General features: G+C 46.8%; 2 protein-coding genes across 3 annotated transcripts in view; both read left to right on the forward strand.

Moving 5' to 3' along the window:
• LTA4H (leukotriene A4 hydrolase) overlaps positions 1-15,100 on the forward strand; it is a 32,360-nt gene extending 17,260 nt beyond the window's left edge. The window contains exons 9-19 of one of the 2 annotated variants that reach the window (XM_084796159.1): positions 356-379; positions 850-920; positions 1,388-1,499; positions 2,314-2,458; positions 3,571-3,674; positions 4,087-4,157; positions 7,822-7,876; positions 10,262-10,357; positions 12,345-12,427; positions 13,068-13,172; positions 14,897-15,100. In XM_084796159.1, the coding sequence (XP_084652285.1) occupies positions 356-379; positions 850-920; positions 1,388-1,499; positions 2,314-2,458; positions 3,571-3,674; positions 4,087-4,157; positions 7,822-7,876; positions 10,262-10,357; positions 12,345-12,427; positions 13,068-13,172; positions 14,897-15,014 (984 nt within the window). In that variant the 3' untranslated portion in view covers positions 15,015-15,100. The remainder of the gene's footprint in view (positions 1-355; positions 380-849; positions 921-1,387; positions 1,500-2,313; positions 2,459-3,570; positions 3,675-4,086; positions 4,158-7,821; positions 7,877-10,261; positions 10,358-12,344; positions 12,428-13,067; positions 13,173-14,896) is intronic. The other variant, XM_084796160.1, reaches the window with a different exon arrangement.
• A 4,151-nt stretch (positions 15,101-19,251) lies between these two features.
• Positions 19,252-27,051, forward strand: part of HAL (histidine ammonia-lyase) — a 28,577-nt gene continuing 20,777 nt past the window's right edge. Inside the window, exons 1-10 of the mRNA XM_084796158.1 lie at positions 19,252-19,865; positions 20,378-20,438; positions 20,543-20,570; positions 21,217-21,291; positions 21,399-21,471; positions 21,589-21,655; positions 22,219-22,256; positions 22,807-22,932; positions 24,534-24,673; positions 26,773-26,820. Coding sequence (XP_084652284.1) covers positions 19,619-19,865; positions 20,378-20,438; positions 20,543-20,570; positions 21,217-21,291; positions 21,399-21,471; positions 21,589-21,655; positions 22,219-22,256; positions 22,807-22,932; positions 24,534-24,673; positions 26,773-26,820 — 903 coding nt within the window. The 5' untranslated portion in view covers positions 19,252-19,618. The remainder of the gene's footprint in view (positions 19,866-20,377; positions 20,439-20,542; positions 20,571-21,216; positions 21,292-21,398; positions 21,472-21,588; positions 21,656-22,218; positions 22,257-22,806; positions 22,933-24,533; positions 24,674-26,772; positions 26,821-27,051) is intronic.

Raw genomic sequence — 27,051 nt, forward strand, 5'->3', positions numbered from 1 at the left:
ATCACACACACACACACACACAGACAGACACACACATACACACCACATGAACACATAGATTATAGACACACACACACACCATACACACATGGAAAAAAAACAGTAAGAAGGGAAAGAAAATGATAGATAAGCAAGATAGGGAAGCGGGCTCTGGATTTACAGAGAAGCCTGTTGGTCCTTCTCTGATTAGGGAAGGAAAGAGGAGTGCTCTTTTTGTCTCCTCGGTCCCTCTTGAACCTTCTGAAGCACCATAGCAGACATACGATGGCCCATGGGCCAGGCCTGAGATGGAGAGTTGGTGTCCTCCAGCCTGTCCTCTGATGATGGAAATACTAAGATGTTTTCTCTTTTGTAGGCAGGTGACAAGTCACTCTCCAATGTAAGTGAAAATTTCTTGTTACAGTCTTAACCCTCAAGAAGTTGTTAAAATGCCCAGTATGTTGCTAGGAAGATATTATTTGTAAAAGAAAACTGGAGTTATCTCTTACGACTTTAGTGATTAGATATAATAGACTAAAGAAAAATTTGGCCAACTATATTTGATAAGTGATTATAAAAACAAATATTGTTATTTTCTATATATGAAATATTTTAATTGACTTACATGTTCATTTAATTTAATGTTTCCTATGGTTTTTTTTTCCTTAGTGGTAGTTGTTTCTAACCCTTTAAAGTATTTTTATGCATTCTTAGTCTTTGATTAAGTTGAATTTTTCCCCTGAAATAAGTGACTTTTGAATATGTTTTTAAAACGTCAAGTTGTGAAGTTAAGAGAAAGTATTAAGTAAGGACGTGTTATAGGATGAAGTAACAGATCTGATCACTAATTACTTAACACTGTCCCCTCAGGTTATTGCTCACGAAATATCTCATAGCTGGACGGGAAACCTAGTGACTAACAAAACTTGGGATCACTTTTGGTATGCTTTTTTTCTTTTTTCTTTCTTTCTTTTTTTTCTGCATTGGTTGCCCCTGTTGAATTTTCTCCCGCCCCACCCCACCACCACCACTCTGTTTCCAATGCATATCTTTCTCTTCCTTATGGCCACTGTGATACACAGAGTGTTAAAACATCCTGCCACACTTGTCACAGTGGTACGGGATAGGCGGGCAGTTGATGCTGACGTTGCCTCATTTTAACACATGAACTCAATAAAAGTGAAATTGCCACTTAAATTTTCTCTGCTGCCACCTGCTGGGCACCACCTGCCACTTGTTGTCTTAGCTGACTGCCTCGGCTCCTCTAGGACGCAGGGGCTGGATGTAGAGGCCATGCTGTGTAGCCAACTGCTCAACTCTCTGGGGAAGATCAAAAAGAAACTCTCTGCTTGGCTAAACTGCTGTGTCCTCTCTGCTGGGAAGGTACCCATTTTCTGTTCCTTTTCAGGTTAAACGAAGGTCATACTGTCTATTTAGAGCGCCACATCTGTGGACGGTTGTTTGGGGAGAAGTTCAGACACTTCCATGCTTTGGGAGGATGGGGAGAGCTGCAGAATACGGTAAGTAGGGTGGGCCCTTAGAAGCGTTCACCCAGCGTTGTACAGTCAACACGAAAGCCACAGTACAGGCGTGAAGTGTGGAGTAGGTACCGTGTAATAGTGTGTTGACATATGGCACTCATAACCGTGTTCTAAACGGGGAGCTGAGGGACACTCAAGTTCTTTGCTGTTAACACAGCTGATTATTTCATTAGATTTTATGTGAAATACTTGTGATTCTATTTGTTTGTTTTTTGAGATTATTTGGGTTTCTCCTGGAACTCATCCTGTAGACCAGGCTGCCTTCGAACTCACAGAGATCTCTGCCTCTGCCTCCGCCTCTTGGATTAAAAGCCAGCAAACACCTGGCCCTGATACTTACGATTTTGTTGTTGTTTATTTATTCAAGACAGGGTTTCTTTGTGTTATCCTGGCCATCCTGGACTTACTTTGTAGACCAGGCTGGCCTCAAACTCACAGAGATCCACCTGCCTCTGCCTTTCTGAGTGCTGGGATTACAGACATGTGCCATTGTGCCTGCACGGCTGATACTTGTAAAATTTTAAATGCTGTCTCAGATAGTAAATCATCTCTGTAGGTTTTGTTTTGTTTTTGTCAAAGTAAAGCCTGTTATGCGCAAGAAATATCAGACAGATACCTACCCTGCCATTCTTGTAGTTAGACTCAGTGAGTGACGGCACCACGCTGTTGCTGTAAGTTGAAAATTCTAGAAGCTGTTACATCCCTGAGTGAAGCAGAATCTCGTTGCCAGCTTGCTGGCGCAGTAACAGCGTTCCTTCTGGGGGAACGCCCTTCTTTCTTCATTGGGTTGCAGATAAAAACTTTTGGGGAGACCCACCCCTTCACCAAGCTCGTGGTTGACCTGAAGGATGTAGACCCCGATGTGGCCTATTCCTCCATTCCCTATGAGAAGGGCTTCGCGTTGCTCTTCTACCTCGAACAGCTCCTCGGCGGACCAGGTAAGTGGCCGGCGTTGTCTGGTTGTTGGTTTCTGTTTGTTTGGTGTTTGTTTTTGTTTTGTTTTTCTGTTGGAGGGTGGTAAGAAGAGCAGGGATGAATTGTAAACTGTTTGTGTTTTATTGTCCATTTTATTTATTCAGCTGGAGACATCCGTATTGCTTTCTGATGTCGTCTTTATATCCACCGAACTCTACACCACCCCTTAACCTATATAATGCGGCTTGGCTTTTCTTCTTCTTCTTTTTTTTAAATCCCATTATACTTTAAGAATTAGAGTAATAGGCCGGGTGTAGTGGCACACACCTTTAGTCCCAGCACTCGGGCAGGTGGATTGCTGTGAGTTCAAGGCCAGCCTGGTCTACAGAGCGAGTCCAGGATGGCCAAGATAACATAGAGAAACCCTGTCTTGAAACCGGCCCCCCCCCCAAAAAAAGAAAAGAATAAGAGTAATAGCATATATCCATAGACAAACTTGCTATAACCCAGAAGTTTGTGGCTGACAGGTGAGAGCTCCCCCACGCCTCCCAGCCCCAGGATCACCCCATTAACACTTTGATGTGTGTGGCTCCAGATCTTATTCCAGGTGCAGAGCTTGAGTGTCTGTTCTGCGTCTATGTCCTACTTTTGTAAGCTCGATATGTTGCATACTCGTAGTCAGTACACGTGATTCCGTCTCATTTCTTTCAGTGCTATCACAGCATTTTCTTACATAGATGTGCTGAGTTGAGGTGATCTCATCCTGGTGGCTTGGGGATTCCCCTTGTTGATTGACTTGGAAGGCACCTCCCCTTCCACTCTGCCTGTTCTCGTGAGGGTGATTGCTCTGGGTCATTCTTGCTCTGTGTCTTCATTATGTCAGCCTGGCTGGAAGGAGGGTTCCAACACCTCTCCTGCATCAACTCACACAGACTTGAAGGGTCTAGCTTGAGACCTACCTTCTTTCCAGAACATTCGTTCCCTGTCAAAAGTTCTCTTTGGCCCTTTTCAGTTGTCTTCTGTTGTCTGTGGTTAGCAGAACAATGCAAACCACATACACACACAAAAAGTCAAAGTCAAAGAGTTGCCTTTCTGTGAAAACTGACTCCTTTTCTTTGAAATGTTTTATTCCTAGAGGTGTTCCTAGGATTCTTAAAGGCTTATGTTGAGAACTTTTCCTACAAGAGTGTGACCACTGACGACTGGAAGAGCTTCCTGTACTCCCACTTTAAAGATAAGGTCGGCTTTAATTCTTCTTATCTTTTCATGCGCAGTATAACCCTATGAACTACCGGTTAGGCTACTTGAATTACTTAATCTTAAGTATTGGCTCAGAATTTGCTGTAAGACTCGTTTACCTATTTTAATTCTCTTTCCGAGCACTAGTAATGACTATGAATTTCTATGTTAATTATTTGGATTTTATACATGTCAAGACGTCACGTTTGTATTCCAGAAATAGACACAACGATGATCTGCTGCTGAATGTAAATTTTAAAAAGCAGTGAGATTTAGGAACCATCTTCATGTGGCAGAGTAGAGGAAACTGCATGTTTGACCACTCACAAGTTTGTTTTCAGTTGCTCGCATCTTCCTTAGGACCTCAGGGAAAGTCATCCTGTCACAAGCTTGGTGTGTTTCCTTTTTGCAGGTGGATCTTCTTAATCAAGTTGATTGGAACGCCTGGCTCCATTCCCCTGGGCTGCCTCCTGTCAAACCCAAGTGCGTAATCACCTCTCCTCCCAGTCAGGGGTAGTCAGCCTTTTTGTTTGTTTTTGTTTTTTGTTTTGTTTTTTTGAGACAGGGTTTCCCTGTATAGTCCTGGCTGTCCTGAGTTTGCTCTGTAGACTGGCTTCGAACTCATAAAGATCCACCTGCCTCTGCTAGGATCAAACAGCGAGCATTCAACCTTTCGTTATTGCTGCACAGCATACCCATCTACAGACGTGTTGGGATGTGTGTATAGGTCTCTCAGGACAGGAGGCCTGAGGGCTGCAGGCTGGACACACCTAGCCTTAGCCCTCTCAGAGTACCAGGAAGAACCGTGTGCTTTTCTTAAACTGTTGCCAGTCAGCAAACAGAGCAAAGGGTTTAGCTTTCTAGACTTTTCCCCTGAAGCCAAATTCCATTTCCATGGTTTACAGACACATCTGTTGAGCTGATCACAAGTCTTACTGAGAGCCTTGTTTCCACAGGAGGGTGACAAGGGACTCAGGGAAAAGTAAGCTGTTTTCTCTTTTTAAAGCTTTTGTGAAGGCTAGGCAAGATAGCGACCTCTGACTCTAGCCCTAGGGGGAGGAGGCAGGAGGATTATGAGCCCAGGGTAAATTAGGGTGGTATAGCAAGCCTGTCCTAAAATACACACACACACACACACACACACACACACACACACACACACACACACACACACACAGTGTCTCTCTCTCTCTCTCTCTCTCTCACACACACACACACACACACTTTCTCAATAAGAAAAATGGCATTTAACTATTATATAATACATATCAATATTATATTAAGCCTTATACTATTTCCAGAAGTGGCAATTTAGGGTCACCTGACCAAAGGGTCTTGCTCTAAGCTGCATGACTCATAAACAGTAAGCCCTGAAGCCCTGGAGCCTTACCTAGCCTGTCTTTTCAACTGAACCCCTTCCTGGAGTCAGGGCGCTGCACTCTAGACTTCCGGCTTCGTGCAGGGATGCTGGCTGCCGCCATGCTGCCACTCTTGGTTGTCCTTACCAGCTGCTCTCCCACTAAATGGCACTGAGGCACAGAGTGGGCATCAGAAGGCGATGTGGAAAAAGATACCATGGCCGTAGGTGTTGGGACAGCCTCCTGAGGGCCCGGGCTGAGGACGGAGTGGTTAGGCCACTCGGCACCCTGATTCCTACACTGCTATTCACAGTCGTGTGCATTTAAATGCCGCCCCCCATCCCCACCCTGGGCTCATCTGTTCCTCTCCATTTCCCGCACTTCCACTAGAGTTCACTGCCACGTTGGCTCTTTCTCCTGGAAGACTGCGTGGCCTCCGAGCTCTGCACCTCCATGTTCTTTGGCCTCATGCTGCACCCGTCCGTATAGAGAGCTGGAGTCAGCATTTGACAACACAGGCAGAGGCAGGCGGATCTCTGAGTTGGAGGCCAGCTTAGTCTGATGGGTTCTAGGACAGCCAAGGCTGCATAATAGAGAGACCCTGTCACAAAAATAGATGATAGGTAGATGGGTAGAGAGATAGAGAGATAGAGAGATAGAGAGATAGATAATAGATAGAGGTAGATACAGAGAGATAAGCAGAAACAAAAATCTACAGCTGTGCCTATCTGTCATCTCACTAGCCATCTTCCCTGATGCTCCTCTGTTCTTGGACTGAAGCCAAATCCTTTCTTTCCATTCCACTCCCTCTGGTCTGCTCTGCTCTGTCATGCTCCATAGCCCAGGGTCTCTCAGACTCTCCACCTTCATCCAAGTTTAGCACCCAAGCACTGCCCCTCCTACATAGATAATTCCAACCTCAGCTTAGGAACCACTTTCTCATGGAGGCATCTCTTAACCTCTCTGTGCAGGTCAGACCTTGCATTTGAGTTTCCTGGTGCTCTGGCCTGCAGTTTCACGTTTACTTGTGCAACTGGACATTTGTCCTTTTGCATTACTGTACACACCGTGAGAGCATGGCGGCTAGGATCTGGTTTGCACATTGCTTTTCCCAGGGTGTGTGTGTGTGTGGGGGGCATTTAGTCCATTCAACCTCACTTAGAAGGAAATTTCAGAACACTAAAAGACACCAACCAAACCCTTCCCACTGTCCTGGTGTTTAAGAAATCAGAGCTTGAATAAAATAAAAGTAAAAAAAAAAATAAATAAAAAGAAATCAGAGCTTGGCCGGGCGTGGTGGTGCACACCTTTAATCCCAGCACTCAGGAGGCAGAGGCAGGCAGATCGCTGTGAGTTCGAGGCCAGCCTGGTCTACAAAGGGAGTCCAGGACAGCCAAGGCTACACAGAGAAACCCTGTCTGAAAAAACAAAAACAAAAACAAACAAAAAAGAGCAGCCTGACATCTGCATGGAGATCAAGTGGCTGCTTGGCCCCAGTGTTACTCAGCTGCCTGGGCTGGGCAAAATTCCCAGCATGACTTGAGAAGACTCAGTTTGGCTCCTGTTTCTTTCTGTGGTCACGTTAGCCTGTGATGAGGCAGAACCCAGGGAAGGTGGTGGTAGGGGTCGGCCCAGAGCGAGACAGAGACCCACTTCCGAGTAGGCCGCCCCTCCTAGCAGCCCATTCATATATGGATGAAGTTAGTGTCCGTTCACCTCTAAGCAGCACCCCCAGCTGAAGACCGCGCCTTCGACACATGGGGCTTTGGAGTTCTCAGATTCGAACTGAAGAGCACTTGGGATGTCCTTACTGCCAGGGTCCAAGTGCAGCAAGGGACACTTACTTACTGCTGAACCTGCCTTGAAGAGAATTGTGAATGGCATCCCTGTTCGTTCCCTGGGAAAAGAATAAAACAATAACAGTAAAAATAGGCAGACCCTACCTGCTAACATCCCTCGTCACTGACCCTAAGTTACCACTTCCGGAAATAGGGATCATGACTTCTAATAGCATAAGGGTTAACATAAAATTGATATGTATTGTATCTCGTCACTGATGCGCATTTCACAGGAGGCTGGGAGCGCTCACATCCCGGCATAGCTTGTTTTGCTTAACAGTTAATCTCACCTCTGTAAAGAAAGGAATGGGGTTATCACATGGTGACTTTGGACTCTCAAGCCTGGCATATGGAACAGTGCCTGTCACCTAGTCTGCTTGTAGATTGTCTGGGTGATGAAAAGTTTGGAACAACTCAAAGTAAAATCCTTGAGAGTGAGGGTTGATGTTCTCCATGCTGCCATGAGTGGCTGGAGTCCTCCTTGGGTGCGTGACAGTTGTGCTGGAATGCTTGTGTTCTCTATGAAGGGCAGCCAGAAGCGTTATTTAATGTCACATCCAGGGTGTGGTACCCATTTGGATGTGGTTCTTAAATGAGTCAAGCAGACTTCTTAATTCTAACACTTAGGAGCTCTTTTTTTGTTTATTTTAAGATTTATTTATTTATGTATGCAGCATTCTGCCTGCATGTACACCTGCACACCAGAAGAGGGCACCAGATCTCATTATAGATAGTCATGAGCCACCATGTGGTTGCTGGGATTAAACTCAGAACCTTTGGAAGAATAGACAGTGCTCCTAACCTCTGAGTCATCTATCGGGGCCCACTTAGGAGCTCTTTATCTTTAAAGAAATTGAAATTTTAAAGTACATATTATATAGCATAAAAGTGCATTTATGGGAAAGGATATGTTTATAAAGTATAACCTTGAATATCTTTTTATTTTCGCAGTTATGACATGACTCTGACAAATGCTTGCATCGCCTTAAGCCAAAGATGGGTCACTGTAAGTAGTGACAGATGATTTTCCTCTCTTTTCTGATTTGTACAAAGATGCCTCTGTTTGTGTGTGTCGGGGGGGGGGGGCAGTTTAAACAGTGACTAGTTGTGTTTGTAAGTTGTTTCCTTGGGATGATACTGTTTTCACCCCCCCATCACTCATAAGATGTGCTTCACACACATGTATATCACACAGAGATGTACCTGTATGCCTATAGGTAAACCTAAATGGTGTTGAGTGAGTGTCTAAGGCCAACTATGGAACGGGAGGAACTGAGGGCAACTGAGTGCTTGCTGGCTGCTGCCTCTGTTCACTGCTACAGAACTTCCTAAGGAGGAGTTTCCTTGCCTACGGACTAAAACCAGGGAAGCCAGACTGGGCATGTTCCCTGGATGAGTCTGAATAGACAGTAAGAGACAACTTAGTTGCTTTATCTTGACAGATGCAGCAAGTGTTGGTGTTGCTCTCTGAAATCTGTCTCTCAGGTTTGCTTGGCCAGCATCTTGTCAATCTTTCTTATGCAGACCGCTGAGCTTCACAGTATAAAAGAAACAGAGATGGACTTGCCTTTGGGGAAATGAAAGAAATGGTAGTTTAATGAAAGAAATTAGATTTATGCACAAATTACTTTTATGTTGAGCAGTGAGCTTTCCTAAAATCCAACTTGGAACCTGCTTCGTTTACTGGAGTTGGGGGTACAGGTGACTGAAGCCAGCATAGGTAGGCATTTCAAGTACTGGGAGAAAACAGACACAAGAAAAAGAGCAAAGCAAGAGCGATAAGGCAGGAACTAGAAGCCAGCATCCAGTGAAAAATCCTCTAACTTAGCCCACTTCCTGACACATCTGTGACCCCAGCATGCAGGCACAGAGGCAGGACGGTTGTGAATGCAGAGCCAGCCACATCCTGAAACCTTGTCAAAAAAGAGAGGACAGAAAGAAGGAAGGGAGGAGGTGACATTTAAAACACTGTAAGCTGTAAGGTGTTTGGAGTCATACATTTGAGTTTAGGCCCACCACCTTGTGTCTTGGCTTTGGCTTGTTTGTGGCTCTGCCTGCTGCCCCTCTAAGGAAAGCTGTGGGAATGACGCCTTCCACATAGCTGCCTTTCAGAGAGTTGTTTGTTGTGTACCCCTGCACCTTGACTGTGGATATTTTATTTGGAGTGGTGTTGGAGTCGGCCTGGAAGGATCGTTTAAAAGTAGGCTTTCTTTAGTGCCTCCAAAGGCTTAATTACTTACATTCAAGGAGAGAAACCTGGTTGCACCCTTCAGCACATGAGCCTCGAGTTTTTCGCTCCGTCTTTCTTAGCTCATAGATAGATGTCTGTAGCCTGAGTATCCTGGAACCCTCTTAGTATATGTGAAGAGTTCATCCAGTTTGCCTGGCGCTGGTGAAACTGCCGCTGATCTCCGCTCAGATGTCCCTTTGGACCCATCAGGGAAAGGCAGATGGTTATGAACAGTTCAGTTAGCAGAGGGAGCAGGCGGAGTTGCTAACACTGAGGATGTTAACCGTGAATGTGCTTTTCTTGGTTGTTTTTCCCAAATAGTAAAGGAGTGTGTGTGTGTGTGTGTGTGTGTGTGTGTGTGTGTGTGTGTGTGTGTGTGTCTAATATGTGTATGTATATAAATACATATATAGAAGGTCTGGGGAGGTGGCCCAGTGGCTAAAGCACTTCCTGATCAACTTTGAGCACTGCAATCTGGATGCCCAGCATCCACCTAAAGAGGCAGGCAGGCATGGCGGCCTGCTCCTGTAATCTGAGAGCTCAGTAGGCAGACACAGGGAGCTCCCCAGGATAAGCTGGTTACCTAGGCTACCGAGTTGGGACTCCAAGTTCGAGGAGAGAACACATGTCAGAAAAGTGGAAAGTAAGCAAGTTAGATGCTCAGGGCCAACCTCTGGCCTCCACGTGCATGTGCACACAGGCTCCATACACGCACGCGCACACACATAGAAGACAGTGATGTCATAAGAACCATCTGTAAAGCTGTGGTTGTGTGCCCCATGTATGAGAGGCAGACCCATCTTAGAGTCCGTAGAGCACCTGCCCCATTCTTATTTGGCTTATATAAGGTGTCTCCTCCATATTGAAGTAACTTATGGGTCTATATGTAATGTTTCTTTGCTTTGGAAATCACTGTACTGCTAATGCTTCAAACAACATCCAAAAAGCAAAGGAGGGCGCATGTCCCTGCGTTCTTATGGTGTGAGTGGCCTGCCTTTTCCTAAATAACATAGATTTTAGGAATCATCCGCCTCCAAAGTCGTCGGCTTACACAAGCTTAGCTGTAAATTTATTTGTTTTTCTTCATTTTTCCTTTTATGTCAGACTTAACATTATGAAATTACACCTGGACAGAAAATAACCCTGTAATGCTTATTTCAGGCCAAAGAGGAGGATTTAAATTCCTTCAGTGCCGCAGACCTGAAGGACCTGTCCTCCCATCAGCTCAATGAGTTCCTAGCACAGGTGCTGCAGAAGGTAAGGACCAGCTCCCAGCGCTGGAGATCAGAGTAGATGCATAGCGTGTGGTGTCCCCAGTGCAGGGGGAAAAAAAAATCAATGAAAAAACTTTACTTTAAAAAGAGCGTTTATTGAATTGTGGTATGATTAGTACTGTGTGCCAAATCAAAACATGTGTAAGAAAAGATCCTCCTTGTTCTAGAAAGATTAGCATCCACTGGGAGGGGACGACATGTGAAGCCGGCAGTGGCGGGAGGTGTGTCTTAGCCCCACTTTGGAATGGATTAGTGAAGAAAGGCTCGGTCCTCACAGGAGGAAGGGTCTCTGGCGAAGTGAGGCTTGGTTTGGTGTTGGCAGTAGGGCTGGGTGAGGAAGTTCACAGAGCCCGGGGGCGTCTCATATGATAAATCTCAAATCCTGAGCTAAGAAATGTAGATTTTGTTCTTGTCAGTCAAGAGCCACTTTGATTACGTAATGAATTATGAAGCCTAGCCTGCGGGAGATGTGAAGGCTACAGGGGCGGGGCGGGGATGGGGGCGGGGATGGGGGCGGGGATGGGGGCGGGGATGGGGGCGGGGATGGGGGTGGGGGTGGGGATGGGGGTGGGGGTAAAGTTATTTGGGAGGGAGGAGAGATCAGACCAGAGAGACCGCACAGGATGAAAACACAGTGTCTTGTGACTCTGGGAGGTTGACAGAAAAGAACTCAAGCAGATTTTAATTTCAAACCCAGAGTACATGAAAGCAAAGGGAGAGTAAAGGGCAGCCTTGCATGGAAGGACCTAGAGAGAGTGTGGACTGACTGATGCAGAGCCTAGCCGGAGATACTGAGGCATCAGAGGCCCTGTCATAGAGAGAGGCTGATTTTAGCGCACCACTCATGAGCGCGATAGCTTTCTGTAGCGCTACTGGCATGGCTAGGATGCAGAGGAAAGCCTGAGGGGGTGATGTGGGGGGTGTGGCAAACAGGGAGAGTCGGGATATCGGAGAGGTGGCCCTCGTTGGCTGGCCTAGCGGGGTGCATTTGGAGCGGAAAAATGTCCATGTGGGAACTAATGTACTAACTTGGAACAGGCCTAGCAGTTAGTGAGAATGGGGGTGGCTGGCTCATAGGCAGTCCTGTCAGGTAAGGAGGCCACAGTGGGATAGTGGGGAGCATCTCCCTAGGGACCTCAGCCCGTCCTCTGTAGGCATCTTAAATTCTGTCTCATCTCGTCTCCTTTCCTTCTTCCAAACTTGTCTCCCCTTTCAGTGTGGGCTAACGTGAGTGCAGGAGGCTTAGGCATCCCCTGAAATTATGTCTAGGTGTTTGTATTTATGCAATAAATGCTCCCCAACCCCACCCAGGACAGAGGCCGTGTCACTCACCTCAAAGGGGTCTGTGACACGAAAGGTTAAGGGCTGCCGTTTTAAAAGGATATAGATCATCTAAAAATGATGCATAGTACACGCCTTTAATCCCAGCACCCAGGAGGCAGAGGCAGGCAGATCACTGTGAATTCGAGGCCAGCCTGGTCTACAAAGTGAGTCCAGGACAGCCAAGACTACACAGAGAAACCCTGTCTCAAAAAAAAAAAAAATCATCTAAAAATGACATCAGAAGAAATAGACACCAATAAAGCCAATCATCAAAGGCAACCAACGATGAAAATGTAAGGAAGTGTGATTTCTCTAAAAAGTGGGATAAATTTAAGTTACGTAGGATGTGGGGAGGAACCTAAAGGATTCTGGAACAGTCTAGAAAGCCTGAGGAGAGCACAGTCCTCCTTTACTTCTCCAAGTTCCCCCACAAAAGAGCTTGCCCCTGTTCCCCCAGAGTGTCCCTCTCATGAACTAGCCCTTAGGGATCTGCTTTAGCGTGCATCTGCGTCTTTTACCCCTGTCCAGCATATTTCTATTTCATAAGGTATTTAGGACTTTAATCTGGCTGAGACTTTCTCTGCAGCGCCTTTCTTCCAGGGAATCCTGTTGAAATGATCGGTCATGCTTCTTCATTTTGCTCTTAGGCACCTCTTCCATTGGGGCACATAAAGCGAATGCAAGAGGTGTACAACTTCAATGCCATTAACAATTCTGAAATACGATTCAGGTACATCATTTTAACTTGTCTCTGTGGAAGAAAGCAGGGTGATAGCCTAACATGGTGGAGAAAGGGAAAGCAGAGCTGAGAGCCCGTGCGTCCCGAGCACCCCTCGCCACATCCACCCACATAGACAGTCACGGTTATACAACGTCTGTCACATGACGACCTTAGTCTGTTCTGCTAGACTTGGTTCTCAGTGTCCCTCAACTTAAAAAAAAAAAAAAAAAAAGAATGGAGAGTTCACTGGTAAATAGGCTTCCTTTCCCAAGTGGCCAAAGCAACCCTGAAAAGGGCACGGCTAGCAACCTTTGATTCTGTGACACCTTCACGGTCCTTAATTCAAATCTGTAGTGCTAGGTTTAAGTCACCCCTTTGAGAAACCAACTTTATAGTGCACAGGAGCACTCCTGTAGTCCAAACCCAACACTTAGCTTCTTTCCCGAGAACCAGCTCCTCTTCCTTCTCTTCTCCAGTTGTTAGCTGTGTGTGTGCGCGGGTGTGAGTTGATGGCATAAAGGTGCTCAATGTGGTTACAATTGGGATTGTTCGCCTTCATAGTGTTTAGAAGTGTTTAGGAGTGTTTAGGAGTGCCAGCCTCTCCATTCCCCGCTCAACTTCTCTCCCACACCTCTGTAAATCCTTCCAGATGGTTACGGCTCTGCATTCAATCGAAATGGGAGGAAGCAATTCCTTTGGCTCTAAAAATGGCAACTGAACAAGGAAGGATGAAATTTACTCGACCTCTCTTCAAGTAAGGCCAAATCAGACGTGTGCCTCAGGCTTGTTTGTGTGTGTGTATGTGTAAGTGTGTGTGTATGTGTGTGTGTTTGGAAGACATTTCTTGTTAAATGGTTTGAAAAGGGCTGGGTCTGTGGCTTCATGGCAGAGTACTTTAGCATGCCTGAGGCCCTAGTTTTTGTAAAATGCCATCTATAATATTTGTGACATTTTAAATTTAAAATAGCAGCATTACCTGTTTTACGAGTACAGTGTGTGATTAGCTACTATGGGGCAAGGCAAGACAAAAAGGAAACAGACTTAAGACAGTCTTGGGTACACAGAAAGATACTTGAAAGTAGAAAACTTGGCAAGTGGGTGGGTATAGGGGTGAAGAAGAGTCTAAAAGTAAATTCAAAGAGAAATTTGCACACTGTGCAAGCTCTCTGAGCCAAGTGTTGTTTGAGGTATAGTAGAGAAATGTTCAGGAAGTCGGCAGAGAATGTATTTTAGCAACAAGTTGTAATTTAAGAGCATCGCCATTAAGTCCTCTGATTAGGAATTTGCTCCATGTTCTTAAAAAATTATAATCATGACATCAAATTTCATGCGTTATCTGGTGGCCTTGGCAGTGACTTAGTAAGTACAGTAAAATTTTGTCAGTGCAAGCCACTATCAAGTTTTTAAAATATGGCCGCAAAACTACTTTTTAAGGTATTTTAAAGCAGACATCACAAGCTTTCCATAATTAAAACCCATCCAACTTCAAATTGAGTGATGTATACCTCAAATAAGTATATTACCTTTGGGGCCGGCAAGATGGTTCACCAGACAAGGTGCCTACTGCCAACCCTCATAACCCGAGTTCAACCCCTGGAACTCACACAGTGAGGAGAGAAACAACTTCCACAGGCAGGCAGGTGTGTGTACACACACACACACACACACACACACACACACACACACACACACACACAAGAAATAAATGAATGCCAAAATGTAAAAACATACCTTTTATGGGGAAAAAAATGTTCTTTTTTTTTTTTTTTTTTTTTTTTTTGGTTTTTCGAGACAGGGTTTCTCTGTGTAGCCTTGGCTGTCCTGGACTAACTTTGTAGACCAGGCTGGCCTTGAACTCACAGTGATCCGCCTGCCTCTGCCTCCCGAGTGCTGGGATTAAAGGTGTGCGCCACCACCGCCCGGCAAATGTTCTGTTTTTATATCATAAAACTAGTAGCCATACTTAAAATGACTAGTCCTATATTTTATATGCTCACCCCAATATTTGCCATTGTTGCTTAGCTATGGTCAGTATTTTCACTCTAATGGCAAATAAATTGGGGTGAGCATATAAAATGTCTTGGCTATCTTGGACCAGGCTGGCCTCGAACTAGCAGAGATCCACCTGCCTCTGCCTGCCTGAGTGCTGGGATCAAAAGTGTGCACCACCTCACCCAGCTAGAATGTTTATACTCTTAAATGATTGACTAAAATAAGCCTGAAAAGCATCTTTTTAGACACAAATTGGGGTACACTTTCTCATACAAGGCTGGTTTAGCCAGTGGTTCCTCCATGTTTGGTAATAGCTACCGTCCCTTCAGTCTGCCCCCCTCCAAGTACCTGTGCGCTGCTCTCTCAAGGGCCAGTTTGTGAAGCAGAGATTGCACAGGACCATCTGGCTTTACTTGGGCGGCCTTTAGTGTAGCCTCACCGATGACATGACTTTCCTGTCCGTCTCTCCATCTCTCTTCTCTGCAGGGATCTTGCTGCCTTTGACAAATCCCACGATCAAGCCGTCCGCATCTACCAAGAGCATAAAGCCAGTATGCATCCCGTGACTGCAATGCTGGTGGGGAAAGATCTGAAAGTGGATTAAGGACCTGATTTGTTACTGATTTCGGAAAATTCCTTTTTTTTTTTTAATTGAACCTATCAAGACATATAAAAATTTTAGCTCTCGTATTTTAAAGTGTCATTTAAAAAAAAAATTATTTTCTGATGATTTCACTAAAATTCTTCACCTAAAAATAATGTGGTATACTCATCTACTGTGAGGTGGTGAGGATTCAGGGACGATGCCTCCCCCTTCCTGACGGTGACCTTCACCACCTGCCGCAGAACTAGTCCTGGGGCCATGAGAGCGAGTGAGGTAGCCCTGCCCCTCACTGGCTGCAGTACTCAGGAGAGCAGGCCCTGCACCTTGCCTGGGCACTACAGTGGAGCTGGCCCTGATGGTGAAGGCATGGGTGAGCCAGCGCTGAGGGCTGTGAGAGCGGGTGTAGCTCCTCACAGGCTGTATGTAGCATCTGAGAGAGAAGTCCCTGGTGGAGGGAGCACAGCTGGAACTTTTGGCAGCTGAGAGTGCACAGGAGAGCTCATCGGATGTGCAGTGGTGTGGGTGCTGGGGTGATGGTTGTGGTTCCCTTCCCCTTCCCCCCCCCCCCACATACCATTCTTAGTAGCAGAGAGATGACCCCTGGGGGCAGGAGAGTAGGCCCTGAGGATACAGTGGAGAGTGAGCCCTGAACCTTGATTGGGCAGCACAGTGGAGCTGGCTTGGGAGGTGTGGGTGCTTGGGAGCCAGCCCCAAGGGTTATGAGAGGAGAAGAGCTTGCCCTGCCTCCTGCCATGGCAGCATTGGGTGGCCTAGCCACAGCAGTGCTAGGGAGCTTGCCCTTGTAGTGCAGATAAGAGAAAGCTGGCCGGCTCAAAAAAACAAAACAAAACAAACAAACAACAACAAAAACCAAACTAAAAAATAAATAAAAAGAAATTATAATTGCTAAGTTTCACAGGAAAAATATAATGTGGTATATTCTTTGTAAACTTTACTCTTTTTTTTGTTTGGTTGGTTTTTGGTTTTTCAAGATAGGGTTTCTTTGTGTAGAACAGGCTGTCCTTGAACTCACAGAGATCCACCTGCCTCTGCCTCCCTGAGTGCTGGGATTACAGGCATGCACCAACTGTGCCCAGCTACCCTCTGCTTTTTAAATGTGGGTTCTGGGACCACACTTAAGTCCTTACCAGGCAAACATTTTATTTACTGTGTTACTTCTCCAGCCCAGAGTTTTGCTTCTTAAATAGCTTAAGTTAAGCACGAACACTTGGATTTGCTTATCGCCAGCCTGGTTGTGGTAGGATGGAGTCTCCTTCCAAAGTGTGTAAGCCCTAGTAAGAGCCTGTGCTCCCCAGCCCTGGGTCCCTCCTGGTCCTCTGGACTTGCCCCAGTCTGCTGTTCTTCAGTCAGGTGGCCTGAAGATCAGTGCCCCCCCCCTCCCCCTGTCACCCTGACTCCATTCAGCCTACCTCAACCTCTCCTCAGTAGCCAGGAAGATTCTTGTCAGAGCACCGACATGTGGAGACACATACTGAAAATGACTAGGGCTGGAGAGATGGCTCAGAGTTTAAGAGCACTGGCTGCCCCTCCAGAGGTCCTGAGTTCAGTTCCCAGCAGCTACATGGTGGCTCACAACCATCTATAGTGTAATCTGATTTGATGTCCTCCTGGCCTGCAGGTGTATGTGTAGGCAGAACACTGTATACATAATAATAAGTAAATAAATCTTTAAAAAGAAAAGAAAAAGAAAATGACTAGATTTGAACCAAATAGAAGACAGACCTAACAGAGCACCCTGCGATGCCTGGTGGTGCCCAGAGGCATTTCCACAAGCAGTTTGGGAACCTTGGGGGCATTAACTAAGATTCTTCGGTTGCCAGATGTGAAACCCCAGTGAGCCCGGGCAGAGGAATGTCATTTAAGGGTCACAGACAGCAGCAGAGCCATCAGCATTCCTGTCTGTGGTGTGTGCTCCTCTTACCCACCCTGAGCACTCTGGATGCCTTTCACCCCAGGTTATGCGTGGACAGACCACCACAGTTCCAAAAGCTCCAGTTGAGATCACTCCAGGTCAAATAAACTCAAACCAAGAGGAGTGTTGTCTTGGAGTCGTCACCGGGTATACCCTCTAAAAAATGTAAAGGTTAAGAACTCCTCCAAAGATGGGCCAGGCATCAGAAGTTCCTGTCCGATCCCGGAGTCCTGAGGTTTCTTTGCTCCCATTCTGCCTTACACCTGTGTTCTTCCGTGGGTTTAGCTAGGCTGCAGCCTAATTCTGTTACCCAGCACTCAGCTCTCACTTGTATTTCTTCCCTGGAAACAGCAGAGGGCGCCAAAGACACACATCGTTACTGGTTTATCTAGGACCAAGGAAGTGTTAGCACTACTAGCTCAGATTCAGCTAATAAGTGTGTAGTGTGTTGTCGCTGTGGCAGGTCAAATACACGTGATCAGCAGGAGAAGTAAAAGAATCGAAGTTTCTAAATAATGGGGAAAAAATGGCTCTGCTAACACAGCCTGGAAAAGAATTCCTTCCAGCCCAGCATAACGCTGACTTACAAAAAGTACCCAAAGGGACAGCAGCGTAGCAGTTGTTAGACAAGCAAAGGCGACTGGAGAGTACGTGGGAGAGAAGGGCAAGTCTGCTACATGACGCTTGGGGTCTGTGTGTAGAATTTTCACATGGCTGGGAGGGACAGATCACTAGGAACTGGTATCATCTTGGAATAACTCAAAAGCTGAACTTACCTGGGATGTCAGCAAGAGCACCCACTAGTTTGGGTGACCTTTCAACCGGGTGGGTAGTTGGACGTCTCAGCCTCTCAGTTCATCTCCAGACGCCAAGCCCATGGGAATGTGCCTGCGTGTGAATGTCTGCAGCCCCAGGCACAGAGCTGGGCACCTAACAGGTATTCAGAAAGAATTGAGTGAGGGAGGGAGTGAGGAATGAATGAATGTGGTTCACATCTGAGGGCCCCAGTTTTACCAGAGATGTAAAAGATGAGGGCTGTGTCTGGCAATTAGATGTGCGATGAGGGCGGGGGGAGGAGGGGGAGGAAGATGTAGGAGTTCCATTGGGAGAGGCATGAGTCAAAGGGTGGTACCACAGGACTCCTAGCATCAGTCTGTTGGGGTAAGCAGGTGACAGTCCAGCAAAAGGACTCGGGCTTCATCCCAAATACAGACATAGATTCTGGCTTACCAAGGACCTGGAAGTTGTTTAAGCATAACCACATGAGCAGCTGGGATAGCTCCCTATGCAGCGGAGTTCGGGATTAACCAGAAGCCAGGGTCACGGGCAGAGATGTGTTAAATAAGGTGAGAGGCCGTGTCCTGAAGGTGGGAGACCTACAACGGAAGATAACGTCGCTATCAAATTGTGATGTTGCCAAGTTGCAGGGCACAGCCGGGGTGTGGGCATCTTGACTCTGATGGTGAAACACCGGGTGTGGGTATGGGTGTTTGCAGTGCAACTGTTGTTGCTGTTTTCCTGAAGTAGAAACAGGTCAGAATTTCTGTTGATGTGATCACATTTCCCTGAACTGACAGACTACTAAAGTGCACCCATTTCTTAGACTCCTTTTTCACGCTATCGATGGTTCCTTCACACTGGTGGGAAAGAGCTGGGTTGTGTGTGTGTGTACCCGGGGAGACAGGAAAGACACTTATTTGAGTTAGGGATATCTAGGGCAAAGATAAGGAATATTCACAAAACAGCTGCGGCCATGTGGGGTGTTAAAGTCCGAACCCCGGGGGAGACTGATCCCGAATGCTTCTGTAGCATTCTCATCCAACAGGCGCTGACCTAAGGGCTGTCATCCACGAATTCACTTGGTCCTAAACCCAGGGAACTCAAAATGACTGCGAACCACGGAGCCAGGATTCACTGCAGGTAGCTGCTGGAAATCACAGCAGTAATCACTTTGCCTCTGGATTAGGAAACGGGATGATCATTCACTCACCGCAGGGCAGGAAGCTGTGCGCTCACCACGCCGCACTGATTCATGCGTCTAGACACAACCTTCAGTTGTGAAAATCGTCTCTGGCTTCTGCTCTTTTTGTGGAGTACTGGCTCCGGACGCACAAGGCAGTGGCAGGGAGGCGTTGCTCAACACGTGTTTGTGGAATAAATAAATGAATGAGGATTGCCACACTCCCCGGTGTCACAATTGACCGAGGGGATGCGTTTTATCAATTGAGTAACTCCCTAAAGAGGGGATTATGGTGCTTATAAGCAGCTCTCAAAGCAGACTCAGAAAGGGAAAGAGAGAGAGAGAGAGACCTGGGGACCCTGTCAGGAGAGGTGCCGGCAGGGCCTCGGACTTTCCAGGGTAAGAGACCCCTGGTTTTTCTGCATTCAAAGTGGGCTCATTTAACCTAATCTCTTTCCTGCTTCTAGCTCAGCTTCCACGAAGGCCAAAGGATCACCAGAGACTGCAATAAATATTTGTTCAAAGTGTGAACGAGCGAGGGAAGGGGGTGTGTTTTGAAAGTCCATTCTCAGCCTCCCTGACAACCACACCCCAGCAGGCACTCCCCTCCCGGGTAAAGGATAAAGGCTCTCGCCATCAGGGGCGGTAGGGAGAGAGAACCAGCCCTTGGTTGCAGTGGCCTGTTGCTCAGAAGGGTTATAGTAGGGAGCCATGCCTAGGTACACTGTGCACGTGCGTGGGGAATGGCTGGCCGTGCCCTGCCGGGACGGGAAGCTCACTGTGGGCTGGCTGGGCCGCGAGGCCGTGCGGCGCTACATGAAGAACAAACCGGACAACGGTGGCTTCACCTCAGTGGATGAGGTGCATTTCCTTGTGCGCCGGTGCAAAGGCCTGGGCCTGCTGGACAACGAGGACCTGCTGGAGGTAGCCTTGGAGGACAATGAGTTCGTCGAAGTGGGTGAGTGGTCGTAGGGGAATGGGAAGAAACGCTGTGGCACGGCCTGGAAGGAGTCACCCTCGTGATCAGGGGAAAGGATGAGAAAAATAGGCTTGAGGGCTTGTCCTGGGGGTGGGGGGCGTGTGCCTCAAGTCAAGCCTTAGCATCCAACTTTTCCCCAGCCTGCAATAGAAGTAGAGAGGCAGGTCATATGTGACTGAGTCTGGACTTGAATCCAAGGCTACAAGATCAGAGTCCCCTTGCAATTACAGAACCCTTCTGTAAGTGACATCCGGGGTGGGAACGGAAGCAGCTAGAACTGGTCATCCACCTACATTCCTCATCTACCTTTCTGCCTTTTGCTTTCCTGTATAAAGACGCTATGACCATGGGAAAATGTAGGAAGTCATGGTCCATCAGCTATTTCTATGAATGCAAGCTCAGGACACGGAGGGGCCGTTCTTGGGTCTGACACCAGGCCTAATGTGGCACCCTGTGACCTGCAAGGCCCCTCTCTCCGCTTCTTGTTTCAGTCATTGAAGGCGATGTAATGTCTCCTGACTTCATTCCCTCACAGCCTGAAGGAGTTTTCCTGTATCCTTTCTGCATCCTTTTTTGGGTGGGGGAGGGGTTGGTCCTGACCCATTTGGGCCTGGGGCTTTTCCACACTGCTAGTACTTTCCTTTACCTGGCTTCAGATACAGCAAATACCGGGAGCCTGAAAAGGTAAGCTGCAAGCTAGGTTTCTTTTTGTGGGGAAAGGAAGCCCTGTGACATCTGATGTGTACCCCTCTCCTTTAAGGAGGAGGAGACTATACCTGAGTGAACCCCACACTAAAGACAGGTTTCATCCAGCTCAGAATGGTACTGCAGAGAGCTTGCCCTCTGCTTTTCCTGCCCAGTGTTCCTATAAGCTAGCCATGTTCATTTTGGGGGTGGGAAGGGGCATTCGAGACAGGGTTTCTCTGTGTAGCCTTGGCTGTCCTGGACTTACTTTGTAGACCAGGCTGGCCTCGAACTCACAGTGATCCGCCTGCCTCCGCCTCCCGAGTGCTGGGATTAAATATGTGTGCCCCCACGCCGGCTATGTTCTTACCATATTTTTTGGACTGTAAGATGCACCTGACCATAAGACGCACCCAGTTTTTAGAGCAGTAATAAAAGAAAAACAGTAAAAACAGCAATTGGACCATAAGTCGCACCCTAACCCCCCCACCACCACTTTTTTTGGGGAAGTGCATCTTATGGTCCAAAAATATGGTAATTAGCACATTAATGCCTCAGAACAAAAATAAATATCGCTGGCGTCAGGCTGTGTCCAAGGCTACTTCAGAAGCTCCTCCCACTCACAAGACTCTCTCCTTCTGTGCAGTACATTGACATAGATGGGGACAATCTGAGCACAGAGGACCTGGTCAGCTTGGGAAAGGGACATTACAAGATAAAGGTATGTGGGAGGGGGGGAGAGAAGGAGGGAGTGAGGGAGAGCTCCCTTCCATTTCCACTGGACGTGGAAGGCTTTCACATGCTCGCTCTCGCCCACTGCTTTCCTAGCTCACTCCAACTGCTCAGAAGAAAGTGGAGCAATCCAGGGAAGTCATAGACCGCATCATAGAAGAAAAGACAGGTATCTTTTCCTCTGGATCTCCTAACAGTATTTTTATGGACAAACGTAAAAATAAAATCCCTGTCACATCTAATCACGAGGGCATCTGTTTTTTTGTTTTGTTTTGTTTTGTTTCAGTTGTTTACGGAATCACCACAGGTTTTGGGAAATTCGCCAGAACTGTCATCCCCATCGATAAGCTGCAGTAAGTCTCAGGTGCATGCGCTCACAGCCCCACATGCCCCAACTTTGAGAGCTTTCCTTCCATGAAGATCGTTCACATTTTTATGCTACACTGACATTTGTGGAGCAAATGTCAACCTTCTGAATGCTGCGCCCCTTTAATACAGTTCCTCCTATTATGGTGACCTCCAACCATAAAAATTATTTCCGGTGCTACTTCCTAGCTGTAATTTTTGCCAGTTATGAATCAATGTAAATATCTGATATACAGAATATCTGACATATGGCACCCCCTCCCAAGGGGTCATGACCCCCAGGTTGAGAACCACTGCTTTAGATGGAGCCTTGGGTGACATATTCTCACAGAGCCCTGAAAGATAGCCAAGCTTCTCAGGTACCTTGGCGAACAGTGTGAGGCTTGCGTTGACTTGTACCCAGCTCACCATGAGAGAGTAAGCCCTGCTGTTTCCTTTCACTGCACTAAGCTGCCCATCTGAAGTCTTAACTGTTGTTGCCTCTATATCCCCAGCTGAGGGGGCACGTTCAGCCGTGGTGTCTAAGAGGGTTCTCATCTTTCTCTTCCAGGGAGCTTCAGGTCAACTTAGTTCGCTCTCATTCTTCAGGTAAATTGTTCCTAGTGTGGCTTGCCTCCTAAAGCATGCTAGATCATGTGACTGACTAGTGTAGTGTGAGTCCTGAGCTGCAAAGCCACATCCGCTGGTGTGTTCCAAATGCATTCCAGTTCTGGGTGCTGGGGACCCTGGAGTGTGAGCAGATAGCATCAGACCAGACCGATCTGCTGCTGCTGCTTAGGGTTGAGATACAAGCACGTGTCCCATCTTATGAAGAGGGTGGTACCTTTAGGGGAGAAAATGAAGGTTAGCATTGGGGCATGAGCTATGTAGGATGAGCCCTGAAGGAGCTTGTGCCAAGGCGCCCTCTGCAGTACTCTGAAGGTGAGGTTCACTGAAGGGCCTGTGGAGAAACTGGGCCTTTAGCTTGGGCTGGACAAGGCTTTGAGAAACAAGACCGGTAACAGGAAGTACTATCCACCCAGCTTCAGAAAGCCAGGAGACTGGCAGAAGTAGGGAAAGACCTGAGCGGTGTGGGGGGGTGGGGGTGGGGTGGGGGCTTCTGGGAGCAAGAAAAGAAAATGGCAGTTCTGCTTTGTAGGTGTTGGAAAACCGCTTAGTCCTGAGAGGTGTCGGATGCTCTTGGCTTTGAGGATCAATGTTTTAGCCAAAGGATACAGCGGGATTTCCTTGGAGACCCTGCAACGAGTTATTGAAGTATTTAATGGTAAGACAATGAATCCTTGGTCTGGCATTTCAGAGAAGTTGGCTACACCCTATGACATAGACTTGGATGACTGGATTCTGGGATTTTAAAAGGAAAATACTCAAGATGAGTGCAAGAAGAGGTTTGGGAAGGAGGAGAACCAGTTGGCGGGCGGGAAGCAAGAATGGCAGCTCCAGTTATCCCCGTTAGGGTCAGCCCACCCTGTAGCTTTCACCAGCACCAGTGCGCCTGTAAGTTCAGGTCTACACGGGGCTGTCTATTCAGCAGTGCCAATGCGTAGTCAGAGAAATTGCACCAAGTCATCCATGAACATAATTCCTGGATGATATCCATCCCTAGGACAGTGGTTCCAGGTGGCAACAGGGCATCTGAACTCTTAATTTGCACATGGGAATCTAACTTTGTAAAAAGGGTCAGAAATGTGGAAAGCTTAATAATTGACGTTGTCATGAAGCCATTGTAGGGGAAGACGTGATGCAACTAAACTCAACCCTTAAAAGGGAGCTCACCAGTGCTCAGAGAGATGAGTTTAGGCACCTCTGGGTCCCCAATGCTCTGAGAGTTTCCCAGGTCAGCTATAGTTGGGAAGCTAGCTCATAGCTGGCACTGGTATGTATAACTGATGCCATTTAGCAATAGCTAGGGAACTACAAACACCACCATTGGGGCTTTTATTTTAGGAAACAGAAGCCTCCTGTTTTGGGTAACTTTGGGGGAAATTTCTATAAGAAATAGCACATGCTTATGCATAAATGGTGACAATGTACGGGATGGTAACGAGAGAGAGAGAGAGAGAGAGAGAGAGAGAGAGAGAGAGAGGAGAGAGACAGAGAGACAGAGAGACAGAGTGTATGTATGTTTTGCCTGTGAATTTATTGTCCTAAAAGAACTTCATTAATAATACTTTGGTGTGCCTTATTCTTCTAGAACATGGTTTTTAAAGTAAATACATATTTCTAAGCAGTCTCCAATAGCTTTTAATGACTCCATATAATCTGGTCACCTGAATGTCCCTTCATTCTCTCTTTAGATGATTTCTAACTTTTTGGTCTTATAAACCTGGATGTGATGACCAACAGCTAGTTTACAATTGTGTCCTGATATTGCTAGAATCCTGGGAGTGGAGTCATGGCAGCCTGACGCTATGGCCTTCCCTCTGGGCACCTGTCCCTGCACATAAACCCCCACAAACATTTTCTCTCCTTCCTTCTTTTCTTTATCATTCCCTCCCTTCCTGCCTTCCTTCTTTTCTTTCCTTCACCCTTACTCCCCTCTCATAACATCTCAGCTGATTCTTTTTTTTCCCCCCCTAGACAGGGTTTCTCGGTGTAGCCTTGGCTGTCCGGGAACTTGCCCTGTAGACCAGGCTGGCCTTGAACTCAGAGATACACCTGCCTCTGCCTCCCAAGGGCTGGGATTAAAGGAGTGTGCCACCACCATGTGGCTCAGCTGGTTCTCTGAGAAATTATCACTCTTGTATATCTATTCTACAAAGTGACTTTACACTCTGCTGGAAGTGAGGGCGGACTTCAGTGGCAATGCAAAGATTACCAAAATGGCCTGTGCACTCTTGAGGTGACCGGTGACTATTTCTCTTGCAGCCTCCTGCCTATCCTACGTTCCAGAGAAAGGAACTGTGGGTGCCAGTGGGGACCTTGCTCCACTCTCGCATCTTGCTCTGGGACTCATTGGAGAAGGAAAGATGTGGTCCCCAAAGAGTGGCTGGGCTGATGCTAAATACGTAAGCTTCGAGTAACAGCTTCACCCATAGCGATCCTCCTGCGCTGGAGCCAGGAGCCCCATGCATGTGCTGTTATGTCACTTCATCTTTATAGCAACCCAGTTACAGATATGTCAACTCAAGCCTAGGAGTCAAACTAGGAAACACTATTTACTGGCTTCCATATCTACCTACCGGCATCCAAGATATGTGGATCTAGGGAGTAAAGTATAGTTGCTAGCTTTTTGTTTGTTTGTTTGTTTGGTTTGGTCTAGTTTGGTTTTTCAAGACTTTCTGTGTAGCCTTGGCTGTCCTGGCCTCACTTTGTAGACCAGGCTGGCCTCAAAATCACAGAGTTCTGCCTGCCTCTGCTTCCTGAGTGCTGGGATTAAAGGTGTGTGCCAGAGTTGTTTTATTCTGCACTCCCGAGACTGCTGGCGCACACTAGGGAGATCACACTGGGTCACAATTGCATTTGGGAGCTTATCTTACAGGTACACAGTTGTGAAAGACAGCATTTGCTATGTGGCTTTTAGAAAGCATAATGTTTTCCTTGATGAGCTGTTCAGAAAGGCACGTTTTAAACAAGGCTTTTAGTGTTTTCTTTCATGTACAAATTCTGACTGAGCATACCACAGCATCATAAAGTGTCCTCTATGAGCAGATGACGAGATGTACCCCAAGAGTAAGTGAAAAGATAGAGGACCAAGGAGGAGGAAGAAGAGACTTGATTGTCCTTTGAGGGACCTGGGTTCCAGGTCATCTTCCTTCCATGAAGCCCATCTTGGTTCTGTCCCTGTGGACAGTGTTTCCTCAACCACCTTTACACAGCAGCCAGCCTGACCTTGGTCAACAGCAAATCCAAACATATCCTGGATAAACTTCTAGCAATCCCCTCATCTTTAGGATAAAGTTCAGACATAATATGGCTTCAGGAGTGTTGATGCCCGACTGGGTGGTGGTGGTACACCCTTAATCCCAGCACTTGGGGAGGCAGGGGCGGGTGGATCTCTGAGTTAGAAGCCAGCCTGACCTATAAAACAAGTTCCAGGACAGGCAGGGTGACACAGAGAAATCCTGTCTTGGGAAAAGAAATAAAGAAATGTGTAGTTTTTCCACATTATCCTCACAGCCCCTCTTCCCGAGGCCCTGGAGTCGGCCGGCAGCTATGTGCTCCCACTAGGCAGAGGCCCTGGAGTCGGCCGGCAGCTATGTGCTCCCACTAGGCAGATGGCCCAATGCTTCCATTCCTTTATTTATTTATTTTCTTCTGAAAACCCCTCTAGGAATCTACCCTCTCTGCACCTTGATCCTTTCTAGGTCACCCACACATATGTGGTTATTTCTTGTTTGTTTCCTGTATCTGCTCTCAAGCATTCAGCCTGTGAATGGCCTGGTTCCCCTGAGCCTGCCCAGCTCTTCTCTTCCTAACTCCAGCCCGGCCCAACGCCCTGCATGAGAAGTATTCAGACCTGGGGAAAAGCACAGAATGAAGTGGCTCCTGTCTGCCTTTCTCCTACTTTAGCTCCACCTTCCTTTCCCTGACCAAGCGAAGCTCGACTTAGGAAAACCTTTTCTGTTATGTAAGGGAAAGAGCACGTTGCCCCTTTCTTCTTCACATTCTGGATCTACTTAGTTGAGGAGGGGGCATAATCTCCTCCTGATTGAGCACACATTTGCCTCCCAAGGCCTGCTCTGAGGTTCTGTCAGTGACAGCAGGTGCAGAGACAGGGGTAGAGGACAATTTGGAGGTCTTGCTTTGGGTGTAGTAGCATATGGGCAGCCAGCCCTGAGCCCAGCCTTACCCAAGGGTAGGGATATCTGAGTGAATCCCAAAGCTTGAGGCTCAACACAGAGCAACTTGAAAGCAAACATGTTTCTGTAAGTAATTGAGTCCTTGGTTCAAGAGTCCAAAAGATATTTAAAAGCTAAGTCTGCTTTCAGACCAAAAAGGGGTAGATGCTGGCCCTGAGAACCTGGTTAGAACAAGTTTATACAGGCTTAATCTTTTATGGGACAAATTTTGGAACTGCAAGTATTTCATTGGGCTCCATATGAAGTAAAAAAACAAACTGGTATGTCCAGTAATAATCACATTCATACTTTTAATTATTCAATAGGTCCTAGAAGCCCACGGGTTGAAACCTGTTGTTCTGAAACCAAAAGAGGTAAGTCAAGAAAAACTTGTCTGTGCTAATAAATCTTTACATATTCAGTTTTTATCCATAATGCCAGCCTCATTGATTCCTTAAGATAAACATAGCTTATGTGTTAATTGACAACTGCTCACCAAAGAAAGGGCTCCTCTGTGAACATGAAGATTAGTCATGCCACAAGCTCCTGTGGGTTCTCTAAGAGCATAAACTTCAAATATAGTTTTCTAAGGAGCTTGATAAGAT

Source organism: Acomys minous (genome assembly GCF_964271855.1).
Source record: "Acomys minous genome assembly, chromosome: 9".
NCBI classification, from domain to species: Eukaryota; Metazoa; Chordata; class Mammalia; order Rodentia; family Muridae; genus Acomys; species Acomys minous.